Below are 21,380 nucleotides of genomic sequence, written 5' to 3' on the forward strand. Positions count from 1 at the left end.
CTTCCTCCTCGGTTCTATTGGGTGATACTGAGTTGATATACGCATAGCACCGTCTGGCACATAGTGCTAGTTACACACAAGTACTAAAGTTTCCAGCATTCCCACCATGTACTAGCTCCCAGAGCACATGGTCTGACTTGTTGAGGCTAGATGGCAGTGTCAACCGTGGTGATAATGACAGCAAGTTGTTACGCTGCTGCTGGGATGAATATCTGGCCCCGAGCACTCTACCACTGATCCTCACCCCAGCCCAAATACAATTATCACAGTGTTAGAAGGCTTCAGAGACTCAGAGAGTGTCCAAGCCCCAGCCCCAGGGCTGCCCGGAGATGTGGCCTCGAGTGGCTGGAGTTGACTGGAGATGGTGACTGAGGGGCGCAAGCCCATGGGTCAATACGGTCTGCGTCAGCTTCCTTACTGTTTCTGTGATTAAACACTCTGCCCAAAGCAACGTAGGGGAAGAAAGGGTTAATGTGGCTTACGTTTCTAGATCACGATCCATCACTGAGGGAAGCTGAGCAGGAATCTGAAGCAGAAACCAAGGAGAAACAGGGCTTGCTGGCTCACTAAGAGGCTCACACTCAGCCCAGGACCACCTGCCTAGGGAATGGTGCCGCCCACAGCAGGCTGGGCCCGCCTGTGTCAATTAAAATCAACACAACCTGCCACAGACATGACCATGGGCTAACCTGATCTGGACATCCTGGTATCTGAGTCTCTCTTCTCAGATGACCCGAGGCTGTTGACAAAGCTGAACAGGGACTAAGTTCGTGAGGCTGTAGCTTCTGAATCAGAGTGGAGGCAGGGAGGAGGCTGGAACCCAGGCAGGAGCTACAGGGGGGCTTGGCTAAGTGGAGGAGGTTTGCACAGGAATTGGGTGTGATCACAACAGCGCCTGGAGCGGGGCAGAGGCTGCTAGTTCAGAACAAGACTGTCTTGACAGTACTGTGTACCCTCAGCTGCGGGCTGCAGCCGCACACACTCAGCCGTCACACTGGGAGACTGGAGTGACCCACTGGATCCTGACGCCGAGGCCCAGGCGGTGTATCGCCAGCTGCTCCTGGGGCGGGACCAACTCAGGTGGGTGTCACCTGCCTCATCCCCTTGTGTGGCCTCTTCATATTCATTTATCCCCCCTCCCCAGGGTTTCATGTAGCCCAGGCTAGCCTTGAGCTTGCTATGTAGCAGATGACCTTAAACTTCTGATCCTCCTGTTTGTACTTCCTCAGTGCTGTCCTCAGAGGTGTGCACTGCTGTGCCTGGTCTGGCCTTGCAGGTGTGAGCTACCGTGTCTGTTTTATGTGGTGCTGGGGACTGAGCCTCGAGCTCAGACATGGCGGGTAAACTCTCTACCAACTGAGCTGTAGGCCCAGTTTTTCTGTTTTCTTTCTTTTTCTGTTTGTCAGTGTTGGGGATAGAACTCAGGGCTTTGCACTCCACTGAGTTTCAGACCAGCCCTATTTATCCATTTTTTTAGTACGCTGGCTGAGCTTTCAGAGGTGCATGGGCCACCATGGGACCTTGGTATCCAGGAAGTCAGGGCTTGGAATGATCTGTAGGGCAGAATGGGTTGTTTTAGGTAAGGTTTCTATTGCTGTGACAAGACCCCATGACCAAGGCAACACAAACAAACAAATAAACAAACAAAAAACCAGTTTAATTGGGGGCTTAGGTTCCAGAAAGTTAAGAGTCCATGGTGGCAGACCAAAGACATAGCAGCAGGAACAGCTGAGAGCTCACATCTCGATCCAAAAGCAGGAGGCAGAGAGCTAACCGGGAACAGTTTGAATCTGTTGAAACCTCATAGACACATCTCCAAAAAGGCCACACCTCCTGATCCTTCCCAAGTACACGAGCCAGTGCCTGTTCTAATTCAAACCACCCCAGGGAGCATGGGAACTTACAGTATGGGGGGTCCACACTTGGGCACAGTTGGTCTATTTAACTTGGCTTCTGAACCTCCCTGGTATCTCGGGATGCCTCCCTCCCTCGTCCTGTCTTGAAGAGCTCTTATTATCGACAGGTTTGTACCAAGCCACCACAGAGAAGGTTCTGTCCTGACCTGCCTGGATTCAGATCCTGGCCTGTTGGTGGCTGTGTGGTGTTCAGCTGGTCACGTGACCTCTCTGTGCCTCAGATAGCAAAGGAGGAGACGGGGCATTGACGTCACAGTGTTGTCTAAGGGTCAGGAGCTAATCCACTGAAAGGGACACCACATAGCTTCCCACATATAGGAGACATTATTCTGCTGTGTGAACTTAGGCAAGTTCCTTGGTCTCTCTGTGTGTCTGTGGTTTACCTGGAGAACAGTGTTACTGGTAAGTACCTGCCTCGTGTAAGCTGCCTGTGTCATTAAATGAATTCATGTGTGGACTTCTTGGTGCAGTGCCTGCTACTCTAGAAATGTCTGTGGTGACAGAGTGGGGATTGGTTGGGATGGTGATGATGATGATGGTGATGGTGATGATGATAGTGATGGTGGTGGTGATGATGATGGTGGTGGTGGTGGTGGTGGTGGTGGTGGGTGGTGGTGGTGACGGTGATGATGATGGTGATGATGGTGATGATGATGGTGGTGGTGGTGATGATGGTGATGATGATGATGATGATGGTGGTGGTGGTGGTGGTAATGGTGATGATGGTGATGATGGTGGTGGTGGTGGTGGTGGTGGTGGGAGCCGTGGTGATGAACCTCTGGTTCCTCCAGCAAGCAGCAGAGAATCTTGGGTAGGAGCAGCACTGTGTCTTGGAAACCAGCTTTGTCCCTTTTCCTCACAACCCTCAGGCTGAAATTGCTGGAGGACTCCAGCCTGGACACAGCTGTGGAGGTGGGCCCCGGGAAGGACTCGGATGTCGCAGATGGTAAGGGAGAAGGGGTTCCCATCTTGTCCCTTGCAAATGCCTTTTGTCCTCCTGCATTCCCTCGTGTTTCCAGTTCACCAGTGGTACCCTAGTGCTACTGAATTTGGGGATTCTTTCTGCATGGGATAAAACTAGAGCCCCAGAAAGCCATTGGGCTCTGGTGACAGCCACCAAGAGCCCAGTTCACCATGCTGAACCCCATGCCTGCTCTTTCCCTTCAGGGGCCCGCACGGAGGTTCTGGCCCAGCAGAGAGCTGCCACTACCCATCTGCTGCAGGTACTTGACGACTTGGAGCAAGCGCACAAGGAGTTCCAGAGGCGAGGACAGGGGCAAATGGCCCTCTAGGATGCTGGATGCTGAGGAGGTGGAGCCATGGGGGCCTCCTCAGTGTACTCTGGCCCAGGCATCTCCTTGAGGCTGCCTTCTTCACTACTGTGGCCTGGAGCCTCCCAGGCAAAGCCTGGTCCTGTGTGCCCTGTGCCCAGCCAGGGCATGGAATCCTTTGGCAGGGTCCAGTCTTGTGTTGACCACACCTCGCTTTCTTCTCTGAGCCCAGAGTCTCCACCTCACTGGGTGAACCTGTGGAGCCCGTGTCACTCTGAGCTGCTGGACACAGCTGTGCTGAGTGCCCTCCTGGCTGTCTCAGACAAGCCCTAAAAAAGCTTCTTCCTGTTTCCACTTCTGTGAGTCTCATGATCTCACAGATACTTCTGTATCCCCCCCTCCACCTTATTCGGCGGCCCAACCTCAGGTTTCTGAAACCATTTTTTTTTTTTCCAGAATGGGCTGAGAGCCCAGCATGCCAATTCAGAGCCTTGACGCCGGTCACAGGTTCTTTCTCCCTCTCTGAGCCTCAGTTTATCCTGTATAAAGTGACGAGTGAGTGTGCTTAGCTGTGAAGTGTTGAAATTGGGGTACTCTGGGGGTCCATGAGACTAAATTCCCAGGTCCTGTCTGACCACTGAATCCATCTGAGGATTTTGGGGGCAGGCATCTGAGTTCTGGGGTTCACAGGTCTGGACTGTGGCTTGAGGTATGATTTAAGAGAGACCCACAGAGGGTGAAACGTTTGACAACACTTGGCGGGCAGAGCTGAAGAGCCTGTGAAGACTCCTGAGTTTGTCTGGACAGAAGAAATTCGTCCTCCCGGTTGGGCGGGATCGAGAGCACCAGAGCGGCGCAGCGCTATCCCACATGTGGCCAGCAGAGGTCGCCTGGAGCCGGAGCATCACCTCCCACTGCCTTGGGTACACCTGGGCTGCCAGAGGCTCTGTTAGGAGGGAATGTTTCTTTCCGCTCCTTGTTTCAGGGCAGGGTGGCATCGGTAGGCTGGTAAGGTATCTCCCAGATCTTCCACATCCTCCTGGAAGGCCACGCAGAGTTCCATCATCGCGGTCTCTCTGCGTGCGCGCGCGTGTGCGTGTGTGTGTGTGTGTGGTGTGTGTGCGTGCACGCGCGCGCATATCCTTGCTGACTAGAAGAGTTCTGTTTCCTTTTCTTGACGCTGTAAGACAGGACAGTGGGCCCATCCACCGTTTTCTCCCCCTGCCCCTGGGAAGTGGTCCTATGGTTACCATTGTCTCCCAAGCCGTCACTCCCCAGTGTTCCCTAGAAGCACAGACACCCAGCACCCTCTTGGCAGAAAAAGGCCTGACAAGGAGAAAGACCATTTATTTCTCCACCCACAGTGGGACTGGTAGTTTTTTTTTTTTTTTCCAAAAGAGCAATCGCTGGCGTCCCTTTAAAGCTTGGCCGTCTTCCATCCCAGCAGCCAATCCTCAGAGGCGGAGCTGGTGAGTTGCCTGGGCAACGGGCCTCTGGTTGGCCGGAGAGATCAGCCGCCCACTGCCCACTTCCAAGGCGTGAGAAGTTAACGCTTTGCGGCCTGCTCTCCATTTTCAATGCGTGGGCTTGGACAAGGCCTCCCCTCGCTCCTGAAGCCAGAAGCTACAGCTTTTGGGTCTTAATGTCTGGAGCGCTTTAGTGGGGGAGAAGCTGGTACAGAGGCAAGAACAACGCCGTTGCCTGGGATAGACAGAGGTCTAGAGATGGGCACAGGAGGAAGAGGTTAGGGGTCCCAGAAAGATAAATAGACACAAGCACAAAATAAGACAGCCTCGTCCCCAGTGGCCTGCGGAAATACTACTCCGTACCCTGGGATTCTACCCCGTTGACTTGCAGTGCCCAATGGGCGGGTGGCAGAGCTGACACGGGTTAGAGGAATGGGGCATAGGGGCAGACTGGCCCCTGAAAACCTTACAGACTCCCCACTCCCCCAGTTCTTGGCCCAAGTCCTGGGAAGGGGACGAGCCTATGTAGATGCGATGGAGACACAGGTGGAATCCACAGGATGTGTCAATGGGAGCCTTTCTGTCTCTTTTCCCCCCAAACTAGGGGAAGTCAGAGGCACGTGGGTGTACGTGCGTGAGCGCGTGCGTGCAACAGGACACGTGTGTGTGTGTGTGTGTGTGTGTGTGTGTGTGTGTGGCGTGAAGGGCAAAGAAAGCTCCGTCTTTTCATAGGGAGGTCGCCCTCTCTGGTCGTTCTATCTCTGCTGCCCTTGCTGGGAGCCGCAGGTTGGAGCCAGCTGGCCTGGTGTCCTCCTGTCACCCCCACTGCCACCAGCCAGGTCCCCTTAGTGCTTCAGGCTCCTCCCGCCTGCTGGAGGGAGGCATGTGCCTGTCTAGGGGCAAAGCAAGAGGGAAGGCGGCAACTTGAGCCTCAGGCCTTGGCCATGGCTTCAGATACACCCTGGGCGGTGAGCTCAGCCAGCACGTTATCTAGGTAGCTGGCATCGGGGTAGCCGTGGCCAGTGAGGTTGGAACCAAACTCCGTCTTGTGATGAATCTCGTTCCACACCACGGTGTCTGACTCGCCCGTGGTGTTGGATGTTCCGATAGTGAAGATGAGTCTGCGCTCCCAGGCGGTGATGAGCAACCTCAGCACCTGGAGGGGATGGGGAGGGGGTGAATGTTACAGGCAGCCTGGGCCTCAGCCTGCCCCACTCCCATCCACTACTTAAGGTTCTGTTTCTTTGGGACCTGCCATCAGTACAGATGAGGCTTAGACCCCACTCTTGTGAATTAGTTCCAATGATTAAAGATCTGGAGATTTCACAGGAAAACCGAAGGTGCTAGCTTCTTCGGTTAAACAGTGAATGAGAACCGGACAACCTGAAGGACTTGCAAGGGCTGTTTGAGCTCTGTGGCCGTACATAAGTTACTTGACCTCTCTGAAGGTGTCTTCAGTGGGGGAATGGAATGCAGTAGGCTTGGGACCTGCTGTTAGCATGTTGGTTTGGGAGGAAGGATACAGCAGGACTGTGGACAAAGAGGAGGCCTACGATGGTGGCTGGGGACCCCGCCCTGGTTCACTGTCCAGAGCTGGTGGGCACCCACCTTCCGGCCCTTCTCATTGTTGGGTAGATAGCAGTGGCGAGGGAAGCCTCTGGCCGTGAACTTCTTGCCTGGGTTGGGGTGTTCAGGGCCCTGTGAGAACAGCAGGAGGGTTCGGATCACAGACAGGTATTGTCTCTGGAGGGCTCAGAGGGTCGGGGCTGTGGTCTGCAGGGCTGACCTGGATGCCCGTGGGGATGTCATAGACGATGCGGATGGTCTGGGTGTCTGCGAAGCCGGGCAGCGAGTGTGGGATGACATGAAACTCCATCTTCCCTGGCGGCTGCGTCCCCGTCTTCTCCCCGTAGATGGCTTTGCAGGTAGGGCACTGCAGGCTGCCGTCCTGGGAAGGGCGTGCTTGTCTGAGGCCCCTGGGGTCCCACCCGGCCCGCACCCACTGCCACACTCACTGCCCGGCACCCACCCACTGCACGCGGGGCAGCCCACCTTGTGGCCCACCTTGTTGCCATTGGAGTACATGGCCACCAGGCAGAGCAGGTGGTACATGTGTCCGCAGCGGCCCAGGCGGCCCACAAGCTCAGGCCGCACACTCTTGTTCCGGAGCACACCCTCATAGCCAGATGCTGTGACCAGCCGCTCCATGCAGATGGTACAGTCCTGGAGAGCCAGGGAGAGACACTGAGGAGGGGCAGTCATGAGGAAGGTGACAGAGAGACACTTGGGAACACTGAAGATGGGGAGATGGGTAAACCTTGGCTCTGACCCCCTCCCTAGATAGCCCCTGAGCAGGGGTTAAATGCTTAACTACCAAAGCAAAACCCCGAATGGAAAACGTGGCCTGAAACAGTCTATCGGGTGTGAAGCTATTGGACGTAAGCCCCTCCCCCGGGGCCTGGCGAGGAAGAGAGGCCTGGGTGGGTAGGAGAGGCTGGCTGGGAGGAGCTGGCTCTGGAAGCCGAGAGCCCTCCAGGGCGGCTCACCTCATCAGGTGGGTTTTTCACCTTCTGCATGTACCTCCGAACTACATCCTCGGGGTTCTTGCCTGCAGAGATGGGGGGGGGGCATGTCTCAGGAGGGGCGGGGTCAACGCTGGGGAGTAGGTAGGGGAGAGGCAGGAAGGAGGTGGTGAAAGTCGAGCTGAGGGCAAGCAGAGGCCGGTGCCTACTGGGTCCTAGGAGCTCTGGGGTTGTGTTTGGGGGTCACACGGGGCCTACTTTTCTTGAGGTGTTTTTTCTTGGTCTTGCGGCACACTCCGGGCACTCCGGGCACAGGCTTCACGTCGCTCTTGCTCACCGGGGGCGGGTGCAGGATGGGTTTGGGGGCTCGTGTGAGGCACACGGGCAGCCCGGCGGCACACAGCAGTATCCCAGTCATCCCTGGGAGTGGGGGTGTAGTGATGAGGGGTAGGGTCGTGACAAGCCACGCCCTCCCTTCATGGTTGGTGGATGCCACAGAGGCTGGAGGGCAGGGGTCTCCCCAGACTCTGACCCCGCCTACCCAAGGCATCACCCGAACTTGCAACCAAGCTAACCCAATGGGAAGGACCGCTCTTGGGCACACCCACCAGTTCACCAAAGGGGCGGGGATCATGAGGCTGGTGGGCGGGGCCTCGTTGGGTTGGGTCTTACCTGCCAGTGCTGGATGTACAGGGCCGGTGCCATTCAAGTTCTTCACGGGGAGCGCCGGAACCCTGTGGGCATGAGTAGAGGTCCCAGCTGGACTCCAGACCCAAGAGTCTGTGCTAAGGACCCTGGTTTGCTTTTCCCTCAGGCTTCCTACTGGCACACCTCATCTCTGCCTCTCTTCATCCCTATGAGCCACCAGGAAACCCCATCCCGTCTTGGGTTCCTGTCAGCGATGGGGTACAGTCTCTTATTTTGACACATGCTCTCAAGTAGCCCAGGCTGGCCCCAAACTTGCACTGTAGCCAAGGATGGCCTTAACTTCTGATCCTCCTGCCTCACCTCCCACGTGCTGGGGTTGCAAGTGTGTTCCACCGTATCCAGTTTTCTCTCTTGCTGGGGACTGAACCCAGAGCTTCCACATCCTAGGCTCAAGCTTCTCTTCACACCACAGATGGCCTCTTCCCACCAGGGAGTATTTGGGCCACAGTACCCTCTCCTTCTCTGGTCTGAAACCCAACTATTGGCGAGCTAGCTTCTCTTAAGGTTCGTTCAATAGAGAGAAAACACTCTGGAAAGAATTCAGCACACATGTAAGTTGGGAAACACTGCACTGTCTCTTGCTCCAAGATTCCCAACTTGTCTGAGCACAATAAAGGCTCTGTTGAGTCCTGACACCAGGACTCACACAGTCTCCTCTTCAGATAAAGAGCCCCTGGAAAAACTATTCTTTGCCTTTTAGGGACAAACCACAGTTGCTCCTGTTTCTTGGTTCAGCCCCTGATCAGCTGGTGGCACACAGCATGTCATGTCACCCTTTGTGCCAGTTTCTCCATCTGTGGAGTGGGCACGGTGTGGTGCCGGCTTTTCATTTACTGAGAAGAGCGCAAATCCCAGACGTTAAGGAGTCTTCTGAGAGCATCATCATCACCATCACTACCATTGCCATCATCATCATCACGACTGTCACCACCATTACCACCATCACCATCACCATCATCACCACCATCATCATCACCACCACCATCACCTTCACCATCATCACCATTACCACCATCACCATGGTCATCATCATCATCACCACCATTAATTCCATTACCATCTAGGCCCATCCTTGGGGAAGTGGCTGGGATAATCTGAAGTCATTGTTTCCATAGGAGGAGGGAAGGGGGAAGGTTTGGGTGCCCTGAGCCCTGAGGTCAGTGGAAATGACTTGAAGGCACTGAGCCTCAGTTTCCCTACCTTTAATGAGGAGTTGTGAGGATTCAAGAGCTTCTCCTTCTGCAATGTGGCAGGACCCCAAATGGGAAGGGCTGAACAGCCATGTGACCTGCCTCGGGCTCTGTCACCACCCTTCAAGACCTTCCTGGAGGACAGCACCCCCCTAATTGTTACTTTCCATACTTATGGGGCAGCAGAGAGGTGGCCATGGCTTCCAGCCTGCTTTCCCACCTGTGCACGAACACTGCGTGTGGACACACCAGCTGAAGTCCTCCCCTCATCTCTGCCTTCCCACTTCCCTTTCCTTTCTGCCTCACGAAAACGCCCTTTTTTCCTATTCAGTACAGTTGGTAATATGGGCAGGGAGGAAAATATTTAGCATCCACACCACTACCTATTTGTCTCCTACCAGTTCTCCGAAGTCCAAAGAATCCACAACACAGCTCTCCAGTCAGTCTCTATCAATTAGGATAGTCAGATTGCTACCTCAGATATATGATGCCCAAAGTCTGGTTCAAATTATTCCCCATTTTGCTGAGGCTCTATCCCTGGGAGATGGACAGGAGAAGGAGTCTTGAGATCTTGGCCACACTCATATTTCAAGAAAAGCTTTAAAAACAATTATCTTTCTTTTAGGGGCCTGGGCTACCGGGAGGAGGGCTGTGTGCGGCCTGATGGTGCAGCATTTCTGTGTCATAGGGGACAGTCCCTAGGTGGCACACACCCTCTTGCAGTCTGCAAGCTGCCTGAGAGAATCTTCCGCAGCACAGTTCCCATGCCGCCAAGCGTGGGAGCCCTGGGGGGTGGCCCTTTTGATGTGGGAGACACCACTTCCTCCCAGCCATCGAGAATATCTCCCTGGACAAGCACTGCCACCCAGGGCCTCCAGTAAGGGGAGGACTAAGCCTTTGCTCCTGCCCTGCCTTCTCGGGACCCTGGGTTGACAGAGGGTCTCAGGACAGGCTTCCCCAGGACCTGCTACCATTCCCAGCCCTTGTCGGCTACCATGTGTCCTCTGCCCTCCATCCTGCTGAGGCTGGCCCTCTGCACAGAGAAATGGCTGACCATCTGATCGAGCCCCTGCTACGCTCTGAACCTCGTTTCCTGTGTATGCACTTCTTGCACACTCTACAGCAGCCTCGCCAATCTCCCCACACATGCCAGGCTCATTCCCACCCCAGGGCCTTTGCACCAGTTAACCCCTTCCTGAGAAGTCTCTCTTGCACCCTCCCTCACAGAGGTCACTGGCTCAAGGCTGACTTCCTAGACAGCCTGTTTCTCCTCATCTCACTCCTTCCTTGGCATTAGCAGGAATGTAAGGAGGTCTCTATGCACTGCCCACAGAGCCAGGCCCTGGGCCATCGGGCCCACCTCTGTCCCTGGCCTCCCCACAACCCCTCAGCCTCCTCAGTGGTTTCTTTCTTTTTTCCCCCCAGTGGTTTCTCTAATGTGTGGACCCCACCCCTTTTCTAGCCTTTGCACGCCTGTGGTTCCCCACCTCTGTCTCCAACTAGGTCTCTCTGGGTGACGCTGGACAGAGGGGAAAGTTCATCTGGTGCAGCGCGAGTGACAGAAATGGTGGGGGACTGTGTTGTTCTAAGCTCAGGCTCAGAACCCACCGTCCCTGGGTGTCCTCCAACCATGCCTTAAGGGAGCCACAGAGCAGGTGCTCGGGGAACACTTCCTGTAGGTTCCAGACTGTGCTCACGCCGAGGCGAGCATGCTCAGGGGGCCTCCTGTCCTGAAGGACAGCAGCAGCACACACCTGCCTTCTCTGAGGAGTCCCCAGAAAGGGGGCTAACCCCTCACAGGGCAGGGCCCACAGTAAGCCTTCTGCAAAGCCTGCACTAAACCGGGTTCTCTTCCCATAGCTCAGAGGCTGAGGCCAGGAGCTCCAGTTGAGGGGTGGGGGAAAATCATCTCCCTCCTCAGCCTGAGAAGAAAGGGCCCATGGGGGTCTCTTTCCCCACCAGCCTCCACGTCTCTCCTTTGAACACAGGCTGTACTCCTTCTTGTTCAGGAGGGAGAGAGTTCATCTCTCATTGAGGATCTGGGCATTTTCCATCTTGTTTTCTAGTTGTGTGTTTCAACTCTTATCTCGTCTGCCAGATTTCTAGCTCTGGGAACTACCCAACCCTGTGACCCCAGGACAGAGGATAACAAAACAAGCTCCCAGTAATGAACAGATAAGAAACTAGCTCACTACCTTTGGGGTCTCTTGGTTATCATTAGAAACAAGGGCTCCAATTCCAGATGTTCCCTCCAATCTCCCAAACAAGATCGCAACAGATATCAAATAAATAACACGCATACCACTTTGATCAAATTTGCGCCCATGGCTGACATCAGCAATCAAACCTAGCACTCCTCCCTACACAGCTAGGATGGAACTGGGGAATCACCCTCAATACCATACTCTCGGAACTCCGCACTTCCACGGCAAAGACGCACGTGAGATGGTCGGTCACGGACCCTGCATCTGATAACACAATGACGTTCAAAGAGAGAAAGTGACATCACTTGGACCTCCTCCCCCCTAGCTGGCTTGTGAAGCTCCAGGCGGCAGGACCTGGAATTTCTGGGTCTAACTCTGGGCTGACCCAACTGGGTCGGCCAAGATTGGAGATGTTGTGGATCTGAGACCTACGGGGTTGGGTAAAGTCTCAGAGCTGGACCACAGAGCCAGCTCAGGGGCTGTACAGGCGACCTCACGGTAGGCCATTGGTTGTCCATCAGAGTGAGTCACCACCTCCGAGAGCAAGAGCCCCACCAGCGCTCCTGTAGATCTTCTGAGTCTCCATCTCTCCATGTTTGCCCTGCCCCGGAAGGCCAAGCTCTCCGACGGTGGTTTCCTTGTCCACCATGAGCCCCAGACCTCTAGGGGATGCCTGACATGTACCCAGCAGTCCCTAGGGAGCCCTCAAAGGCCCTGACCTCAGTGCAGGTGGAGAGGAGAGGGCAGAAGTGAAACCATGCCATCTGGGGAGAAGAAAGTCTCCTGCCCACCCTTTCCCGTCTTTAGAAGTTCCTGCGGAAACTTGGGGATGCTCTTATTACCTGCTGCCTTTCAGTCCCTCTCCACCTGGTAGCCAAGTCCCTGCCCTCAGGGTCACCTGGGGCCACCGCCTGCCCACCCATCTGTGGAGATAAGACCAGGCCTGGGAGATGGAGCCTGAGCTCAGGGGTCCATCATCAGTGATCTGGGGCCCTATGTTCACGTTGCCTTCCACCATGACCAGCTCTGACCATCTGCAGGCCTCAGTTTCCACTCTGTCTAATGATTCCACTCCCTATCTACCTCCCAGGGTGCACCCCACAACTCTGAGTCCTGGCTGACATTGGGGATTCAGATTTTTCTGATCCTGGGGCTCAGTCCTGCTTTCAAAGATGGATTATTTTGTGTGTGTATATATGTTCTCTTTCAAGGTCTGCCCTCCCTCCCCTGAGCGCCGGGTGGAGCCCAGGTAGGGGAGAGCCTGCTGGTTGCTGTTCCCACGCCCTGGGGAGCACACAGCACAGACAGGAGTATGTGGCTTGGCTTCCCAGGGAGAGGGCAGGAAGTGCTTCAGGTGGGGGCTGGCTGGGGAGGCTTTGGGTTTGACCTTGTGGTGAGGTGGTGACCCTGCCCCATCACAGCTACCCTGGCCAGGAAAGGGGGATGGGTGGGAAACCAAGGCCCCTCCCTTCCCAGGTTCAGGCTCCTACATGACTTTGGTATGTAAACATTTTAGAGCCATTTAAACAAAAAGAACTAGAGAGAGAAAGCATGATACCATTCAGCAGACACAAAATCACAAGAAATAAAAATAAGCAAGGGTGTGTGTGGCTCAGCGGGTAGAGGACTTGCCTAGCATTTATGACGTCCTGGATTTGACCCCCCAGGACCACGCAAACCTGGCACGGTGGCACACACCTGTAAATCCAGCACAGAGAGGGCAGGAGACAGGGAGACCAGCAGTTCAAGCTTATCCTCAGCTATGTAGCAAGTTCAGTGCCAGCCTGGGCTATATGAGACCCTGTCTTAAGATATATATAGTGCAACTCACCTCTCCCCCATATACAACCAGGCACATCTCTCCTTAGCTGAAGATTCTTAGCACCGGATTAATTCAGTTCAAGCAAACCAGGTCCCACAGCCTGTACACACTCCGGCCTCACCACAGCAAGCAGTCCATTCCTGCCTTGGGGCCTTCGTACAGTCAGTTCTACTGCCTGGAAGGCTCGTCCCTACCTCCCTTCCCTTCCAGGCATGCTGCCTCCCCACCCCGAGTCTCAGTATCAGGCCAGGCTGGCCTATCACGATCTGCACACCTCGGCCCTCCAAATGCTGGAGTTATAAGTATGTGCCTCCACGCCTCTTGCTTCTTTCTTCACAATCCCGTTTATTTATTTTGTGTATGTGTACGTGTGCACATGTACCGTGGGTGTGCATATGGACGTCAGAGAACAACTTCCCGGAGTCCTCTCTTTCTACCACATGGTTCCCAAGGATTGAGCTCAATTTGTCAGGCTTTGCAGTAAGCCACCTTTACCTGATGAGCCTGTTGTGGAATATTATTTTGACTCGGCAAAGATGTGTTACATTTGTTTATGCTGCATTTGTTTAATTATGTAAAGATGTGTTGCATCTGTTTCATCTTGCCTGCGTAAGGCACCTGATTGGTCCAATCAAAAGCTGAACGGCCAATAGCTAGGCAGAAGAGATGGATAGGTGGGGATGAAGGGCAAAGAGAACAAATAGAGGAGAAATCTAGAGAGAGAAAGAGGAGGGAAGAAGAGAGAAGAGAATGAGGGAGAAAGAGAGGGACATGCAAGGGCAAGAAGCTAGGCAGCCACCAGACAGACAAGCAAGATATACAGAAGGAAAGAATGAATGAAAGAAAGAGAAAGGAAGGAAGAAATAAAGGTAAAGAGCCCCAAGGCAAAAAGTAGAGAAAATGAAGCTGGTTAATTTAAGTTGAAGGAGCTAGCTAAGCCGGGCTGTGGTGGCGCACGCCTTTAATCCCAGTCTGGAGGCAGAGGCAGGTGGATCTCTGTGAGTTCAAGACCAGCCTGGTCTACAAGAGCTAGTTCCAGGACAAACTCCAAAGCTACAGAGAAACCCTGTCTCGAAAAACCAAAACAAAACAAAAAAAAACCAAAAACAAACAAACAAACAACAACAACCAAAAAAACTAGCTAGAAAGGAGTCTAAGCTAGGCTGAGCATTCAAAACTAATAATAAGTCTGCCTGTCATGATTTGGGAGCTGGTTGGTGGCCCAAAAGAAAAAGCCTAGAACAGTCCCCTTTTTTGAGATAGAGGTTCCCTATGTACCCAAGATGGCCTCAAACTCCCAGCAATCTTCCTGCCTCGGTTTCTGGAGTGCTCAGATTAAAGGTGTGCACCACCATGCCTGGCTCTGGCTGGCTTCTTTAATCTCACTTTCTCCTTGCACAAATGCAACTTTTTAAAGAAAAATTATACCCATCTTAAAAATAATGCAATAAAATAAAAAGCCATCACTGCCACCTTCCCTTTCTGTGGTTCCGTCGCAGCGCCAAAGCCACCTTCTAGCCTATTCTAGGATCCGTTTCTTTTGGGTTGTTTGTCTTGATGAGGTCGTAAGCTCCTGGATGTCAGGGACTTCCTGCTGTGTCCTAGGGTCCCCCCATGGTGCCTGCCATACAATGGTTCTTTAATAAATTGGGAATTTGATTGACAGAGGTAGGGAATGCTGGGGAGCGGGGAAAGATGTCCGGTTAACACGGTCATGGCATGGACAGGGCTAACACGAACAGAGGAGCAGGAGGAGTGAGGGAAATAAGCCAGTCATGGGTCACTGGGAATCCCTGAGGGCCTGCAAGCAAGAAAAGGCCTGTACGACCCAGGTGTTGAAACAGCGCCCGCCCTATGCCTGACACCTGTTCAGCTGGCAGAGTTGCACAGGCTAACAGGGAAGGGGGAGCAGGGTGCAGCCAGGGAAACATAGGGGGTGCAATAGGAGCTGTTGCCTTGGGTTTTTATGATGGGGATAGGCAATGCTTGAGGGGTCATGAGACGAGATTAGGGACACGGGGTGTGCTCTGTAAACAGACACAGGCCTGCAGCTGTCCCCATGTGGTGCGGAAAGTCTGACTTGGTTCCTCTGCCCTGCAGCTGTGTTCCACAGCGATGGACACTGACCTCCCCGTGAGACAGGGCGGATCTTCCCACCCTGTGTGTCCCCCAGGCCCACCCTGCCAGCTGGCTCCTGGCCCCAGCACAGGGAGAGTGGAAAAAACCATGGCCTGTCCCTACTGGATGTGTGACTCTGGGCAGGTTGATACCCCTCTCTGGGCCTCCCTTCTGGTCCCCCTCCAGTGATGACGTGAGAATCACATCACAGACCAAGGAGTCCTTGACCCCTCTGCACACTGATCGCACCCAGAAGGTGTGAGGATTTCATACACTGGTCAGTCCTGGACAGGAGTAGGGTGGGGACTGTGTGTGTCAGGTGGGGAAACAGGCTGAAGAGGTGAAACTACTTCTGGAGGTCACCTTCCCAGCTGGAAGGGGCAAAAAAGAAGAAGGGAGGGCCTGAAAGGAAAAGGAACAGGTAGGGGGCGGGGCATGGAGAGCTGTGGAGGGAGACACAGAGACCCCCAGGACCTAAGCGCTGGATCCTGGAATCCCAGAACGAATGAGGATGGATGCAGCGGCCAGTGAGGGCTTCACCCAACACGGCCATGTCCTCCCAAGAGGGGGCAACATGAGGACATCAGGGGACAGGATTCCCTGAATCTGAGGGGTGGGACCTAGGGGAGAGCCAGCCTCACCCCATCCTCAACTTGGGTTTCTAGAGTCAGGAGCTCAGAATTCAAATTCTGCAGCTCAAAGCCCTTGGGTTGGTAGGTGAAGGAAGACTCAGAAGTAAAGGCTGTGAGGGGCCGCAGGCTGGCTGGGTGGGGGCTGCCTGATTTATGGAGACACCCACAACTCTTTCCTAGTCTAGTTCACATGACAGGACCAGGGGTTGGCCAACGGGTCCCTCCCCATCCTCTCCCCTGGTACCCACCCATACCTCATGATGAGCCAGGGGTTTATTTCTTGGAGCTTCTTGGAGAGGAGGATTGGGGAGTCTTGACATAGACTTGCCAGGCTGAGAGGGGGGGTCCGCATGGCCGAGTGGGGCAGGAGTGGGGTGTTGTATCGAATGACCAGGAGCTGGTTTCCTCCTCCCCGTGGCCCTCTCTATCTCAAGCACACTCTATGGCTCCCAGCTGCTGGAGGCACTGACCCCATACTCTCTTGAGGTTCCCTAGTTTGGCTCTAAACCCCCCATTCAGACAACTGCTTTCCCCATTCACTAAGGAGGCTTTACCTCTGTGTCGTTTCTAGAATCTTCTAGGTTCCTATGCACCTGCAATACCTGTCCTTTCTCCTAGGTACAGACAGAACACCCCAGCACCTCCCTGGACGCACTGTGTCCTCTGAACTCCCTAGAAACAGCTCCTCCCACATGCTCCCCACCATGGTGGCCTGTCCCAACCACCCACTCCCTTTGGGCCACACACTACCCTGTTCTACCATCTCCCTAGACCTCCCCTTTCCTCCCAGGACTGTGCCCACCAACTCCCTTGATCACTGCGTGTCTGTCTTCTGTGTGTGTATCATGAGAACTCAGTCCTCCCCAACCAGCTCAGCCTTGTGAGCTCACACCCAGGGCACACTTGTGGAGAACGAACACATGTCAGGAAAAGCTGAGTGATTTATATCGTATGTCCCAAAGGAGTGGCTCCAGCACTGTTCTCAGTGACCCATGAAGTGTGTACAGAAATGGGATCCGTGACACGGCTCAGAGGGTAAAGATGTCTCCTGCCTGATGACCCGAGAGCCATGCCGGGGGTCAGTACAGAAATGGAGAGAACTCTCGCAAGCTTTTGATCTAGACACACATAATTTGGAATGCATGCGCACGCGCACACACACACACGCACACACACCAATCGCACACCAATATGTAAGTGACCTTACAATGCAGAGAACACGTGTGTGTGTGTGTGTGTGTGTGTGTGTCGTCTCTGTGTACACACATGTATTCTGGTGTCTGCAAAGGCCAGACGAGAGCATGGGTTCTCCTGGAGGTGGAGTTACAGGAGGTTGTGAGCTGGCTTATGGGTGCTGGGAATTGAACTGGGTCCTCTGGAAGAGCAGCCAGAGTTCTCCAGCCCCCTCCCCCCAGAACCCCAAAATTCAACAGCTGATGGCTCTGCCATAGCAGTTGTCCAGCGAGCCCCGGGATTCTGTCTGTCCCCAGCCCTGGGACTACAGGGATACACTGCTGTGCTTGATGCTTATGTGGGTGCTAGGGAACCAAACTCAGGTCCAGGCGCTTGCACCCCAGTATCCTCAACCTGTACTTTTAACTTCCTCCAGGACATCCTCACCTGTCCCCCTCTGTCCTGTTGGATCTCAGCCTGTTCTTTCCCATTACAGGAAGATCCCGGTGGAGACCCCAAGGGTCACCACTGCCAACTCTTGGGCCACATCATAGTTGCTTTTAGTGTTCCCTTCCTCTTGGGGACCCCCACTAACTCCAGCCCTGGTCTCTTCTGCCCTCTCTGTTCTGGCTGTGAGTCTCCCTGTCACCCCTTGCAGGCTGTTCCTCTGTCCAGGGCGGTCTCACAGCAGCTCCCTGAGTCCCTGTCCTGTGGCCTAGGGCACCAAACCCTGTGATTTCCAAACTGGGTTCTAGTCCTCAGTCTTTACTGAGGTCCTAATGTGAAGATCAGGTGGTAAAAGATCCCCCCAAACAAGAAGGAGGAGGAGGGGAGAGGAGGAGGAGGAGGGGGGAGGAGGAGGAGGAAAAGAAGAAGAAGAAGAAGAAGAAGAAGAAGAAGAAGAAGAAGAAGAAGAAGAAGAAGAAGAAGAAGAATGAAGAAGAAGAAGAAGAAGTAGTAGTCTATCGTTGAAGCAAGAGACTAGTTCCCCTCTGGCCAGCTGGGAAAGTAACATTAAGAACCCAAGGTGTGGCCGGGCGGTGGTGGCGCACGCCTTTAATCCCAGCACCTCGGGAGGCAGAGGCAGGTGGATCTTTGTGAGTTCGAGACCAGCCTGGTCTACAAGAGCTAGTTCCAGGACAGGCTCCAAAGCTACAGAGAAACCCTGTCTCAAAAAGTAAAAAATAAATAAATAAATAAATAAATAAATAAATAAATAAAAAATAAAAAAAAGAACCCAAGGTGTCTGCGATGTTTCTTTCAAGAAACTTGCTTCTACTCCAAGGTCACAGTGGCCTGGAGCAGGTGAGACTCCTACGCTCCCAAAACTTCTTTCTGAAAGGCAAAATGGCTCAGATGGTAAAGGGGGCTTGCCGACCAAGTCCGACATCCAGAGTTCGATTCCTCGCCCATCACTGGCTCTATTAGTCTGGGCTGAACCCCTGCTCTCCTGGGTGATAGACAGAAGGTATCTCTCTTTTATGGCCTCTGGAATTGTCTTGAGGAAGGTGTCACAAACTGACACTGAGAAAGTTTGGCAAATAATAAAATATATGGGGCTAGGAAGATGGCTCAGTGTGTCAAGTGCTTGCCACACAATGATGAAGATTTAAGTTCCATGGCTCGGGAAGGTGTGTGTGTGTGTGTGTGTGTGTGTGTGTGTGTGTGTAATAGTCAAACAATGGCAGTCATGTTCCCTAAGAGTTTATTGCTAACCAGGCTTAACCAGATTGTGAGCTGGGACACTTGTCAGCTATAAATGGGATAATGGTGGTCTCTGCCTCATGGGGTCCTGCTGCCCAGCTTGATAATGTGCTCCACCACAAAGCGAGTCCGTGAGGGATGGCCCACACAGGTACATTTTTTATCCTAGCCTTGGCCCTGGTCGGCAGTGGCCCCTGGGTAGCTCTTTGCTGGGGGTGGCCCTTGGGTGCCCTTCAGGAGGAGATGGGGACTTCTTACCCTGGCGGGATGGAGGCCCGTGCGCTGACGCTGGTGGCTCGCTGGGGGTCCTGGCCGGCTGAGGTTATTCTGACCGGTTGGCGCTCCGTTGGGGGCGCTGGGACTCCGCGGGGGAACTCCTGGAGGTGGCGCGGGCTCCGTGGGGACAACGGCAGGTGCGGCCCAGAGCGCGGCCCCGGCGAAGGGTGGCGCTTGGGGCGCACAGCGAGCGCACTCGGGGGCCCTCCTGGCGGCAGCGGTGGAGGGGGCGGTTGGGGGCGCTGGAGGTGCTGCTGGCGCAATGGGCGCCTTGCGGCGCTGTGACGCCAGGATAGCGTTGGAGGCGGCACGCGTGCTGTTGACCAGCAGGCACTGCTGACAGGAGCAGGGCTGACCCGAGTTGGCTCCTACGGGCCAGGACCTGCGACTTGGGGATGGAACCGACCGTGAGTGGGTAGGCCAGGTCAAGGCGTGCGGCGCAGGCGGGGCGGCGGGCGGCGCGTCTGGCGGTTCATCTGGGACATGCTGTTGAAGTAGATGAGGTAGCAAGAAGCCCAGCGACGAGAGGTCGAAGCCACGGGTGCTGCTTCTCGTACGCGTTCTGGATGGTAATGCAGATGTCCATGTCGTACGCCGTCCACGCGCCGCCGTCGTTTTCCCACTCCCACACGATGCCCTTGCCCGGAGCTGACGATGGGTCATAGAAGTTGCGTCGCACTGGCCGCATGGTGCCTGCGCTCAGAAAGGAGAGGTGTGTCAGCACAGACCCCTAAAGGGAACTTCAGAGCCAGGAAGTGGATCTGTGCAGACAGGAGGATCAAGACATAGGGACTGGGCCAATGAGGTGGCTCAGCAGGTGCATGTCACCGAGCCTGACAACATGGTTTCAATCTCATGATTCCAATCCAAGCACATGTTGGAAGGTGAGGCTTTGGTTCCTTCAGGCTGTGATCTGTCTTCCAATAAACTAATAAGCAAAAGCAATAGAAATTTACAAGGCATGAGGGCTGGGAGAGAAGCAGGCAGGGCCCAATCAAGGTGTGGGGTTTCAGGTTCATGAAGGGGGGTCATAGAAAGCCAAGGAGGAAAACCGAGCAAGGGGTGGGCCCTGGAGAGGCCAGCCCAAGCTCTGCAGGGGCAAGGCAGGCCTGGAGGTCCTGGTTATCACAGGCCAGGGGCAGGGAGAACAGCAAAGGTGGATAGTGGCCACACAGAGTGTGAGGTCCATCTACTGGGCAAGCTCCCTCCTGGACTCCCAGGGTGACCCCAGCCAAAACATTTCTGGGTTCCTGCATTCACACAGGACCCATTGGATCCCACACTTCTCCCATTGGTCAATTCATTTGGCCACGTTTTCAATCCTCGCTTCATTTAGCCAAGCCTGCATTCTTGCCTGGTGAACCCTTTCTCCTTCTCTCCCCTGGCTTTCCTTTCTTCTCCTCCCTCCCTCTGTCCCTCAAGTGACAGTGGTCCCTACCCCACAGCTCTGTGGTATCCTGGCTTACGGTTCGCCAGTGTTGTGGCTCCCCCCTTGCTTTGCTCTACACTGGCTGAAGTTGTGCCTGAGAGCACACTCTTTTTTTTTTTGATTGTTCATTTTTTTTGTTTTGTTTTGTTTTCTGAGACAGTGTTTCTCTGCAGCTTTGGGGCCTGTCCTGGAACTCGCTCTTATAAGCCAAGCTGGCCTCGAACTCACTGAGATCTGCCTGCCTCTGCCTCCCAAGTGCTGGGATTAAAGGTGTGAGCTGCACTCTTGAGGAAGCTGAGGGAACCAGTGATTGACAGAGCAGGCTGCAAGATCTCCCAGGACCTAAACTGGCTCTGGGCTGCCTGGCCTAGGTACTACAACACAGAATGACTCTTCTGGGTTTGCAAGGCCACACCTGCTGCAAAGTTGCCCCCCCCCCCCGTGCCTCCCAGGTCTCTGTGGACTCTGACAGCAGTCAACACAGATCGTCCCTGACAGGGCTTGAATCCATGGCCTGAGAGCCAAACCTCTGGTCATATCTAGGAGGGAGTTTCTGGACTGGATTGGTTGAGGTGGGAAGACCCACCTTGGATAGGTTGGGCCCATCCCTGTGGGCCCTGCATTGCATAAAAAGGAGAAAGTGAGCTGAGCAATGGCGTTTGTCTCTCTCTGCTTCCTGGCTGTGGAGGCTGTGTGACCCACCATCTCATGCTCCTGCTTCCTTGCCTTCCCACAATGACAGACTGTATATCCGGAACTGTGAGTCAAAACAAGCCTTAGGCATTGTGTCATGGCATCGAGACAAAGAATCAATATGCTGGTCTTGCCTTGACAGCGGTGGGAAGCTCCATGGCCCACTGCATCCTCACCTGCTGGGAGGATTTGAGGGGAACCTCAGCGTGCAGCGTCTGTGTGAGGCACCGGGAATTTGGAGCAGACAGCCCTCACC

The 21,380-nt window shown here is 54.3% G+C and overlaps 2 protein-coding genes across 6 annotated transcripts in view; one reads left to right on the forward strand and one right to left on the reverse strand.

Moving 5' to 3' along the window:
- The window catches only part of Rasal1 (RAS protein activator like 1), a 28,130-nt gene extending 24,787 nt beyond the window's left edge, over positions 1–3,343 (forward strand). For 3 of the 5 annotated variants that reach the window (XM_038346036.1, XM_038346037.1, XM_042055906.1), the window contains 3 exons: positions 960–1,080; positions 2,786–2,852; positions 3,098–3,343. In XM_038346036.1, coding sequence (XP_038201964.1) covers positions 960–1,080; positions 2,786–2,852; positions 3,098–3,208 — 299 coding nt within the window. In that variant the 3' untranslated portion in view covers positions 3,209–3,343. Of the gene's footprint in view, positions 1–959; positions 1,081–2,785; positions 2,863–3,083 lie in introns of all 5 variants that reach the window. The other 2 variants (XM_038346035.1, XM_038346038.1) reach the window with 1 other exon arrangement.
- Positions 3,344–5,584: 2,241 nt separating this feature from the next.
- The window catches only part of Dtx1 (deltex E3 ubiquitin ligase 1), a 30,200-nt gene continuing 14,404 nt past the window's right edge, over positions 5,585–21,380 (reverse strand). Inside the window, 16 exon segments of the mRNA XM_038346280.2 lie at positions 5,585–5,809; positions 6,262–6,351; positions 6,440–6,601; positions 6,718–6,876; positions 7,200–7,261; positions 7,434–7,595; positions 7,848–7,909; positions 18,985–19,031; positions 19,033–19,176; positions 19,179–19,235; positions 19,237–19,383; positions 19,385–19,435; positions 19,437–19,511; positions 19,513–19,533; positions 19,535–19,695; positions 20,715–20,805. Of these exon segments, the coding sequence (XP_038202208.2) occupies positions 5,585–5,809; positions 6,262–6,351; positions 6,440–6,601; positions 6,718–6,876; positions 7,200–7,261; positions 7,434–7,595; positions 7,848–7,909; positions 18,985–19,031; positions 19,033–19,176; positions 19,179–19,235; positions 19,237–19,383; positions 19,385–19,435; positions 19,437–19,511; positions 19,513–19,533; positions 19,535–19,695; positions 20,715–20,805 (1,716 nt within the window).

The sequence above is a fragment of the Arvicola amphibius genome, chromosome 10, assembly GCF_903992535.2.
Source record: "Arvicola amphibius chromosome 10, mArvAmp1.2, whole genome shotgun sequence".
Taxonomy (NCBI): domain Eukaryota; kingdom Metazoa; phylum Chordata; class Mammalia; order Rodentia; family Cricetidae; genus Arvicola; species Arvicola amphibius.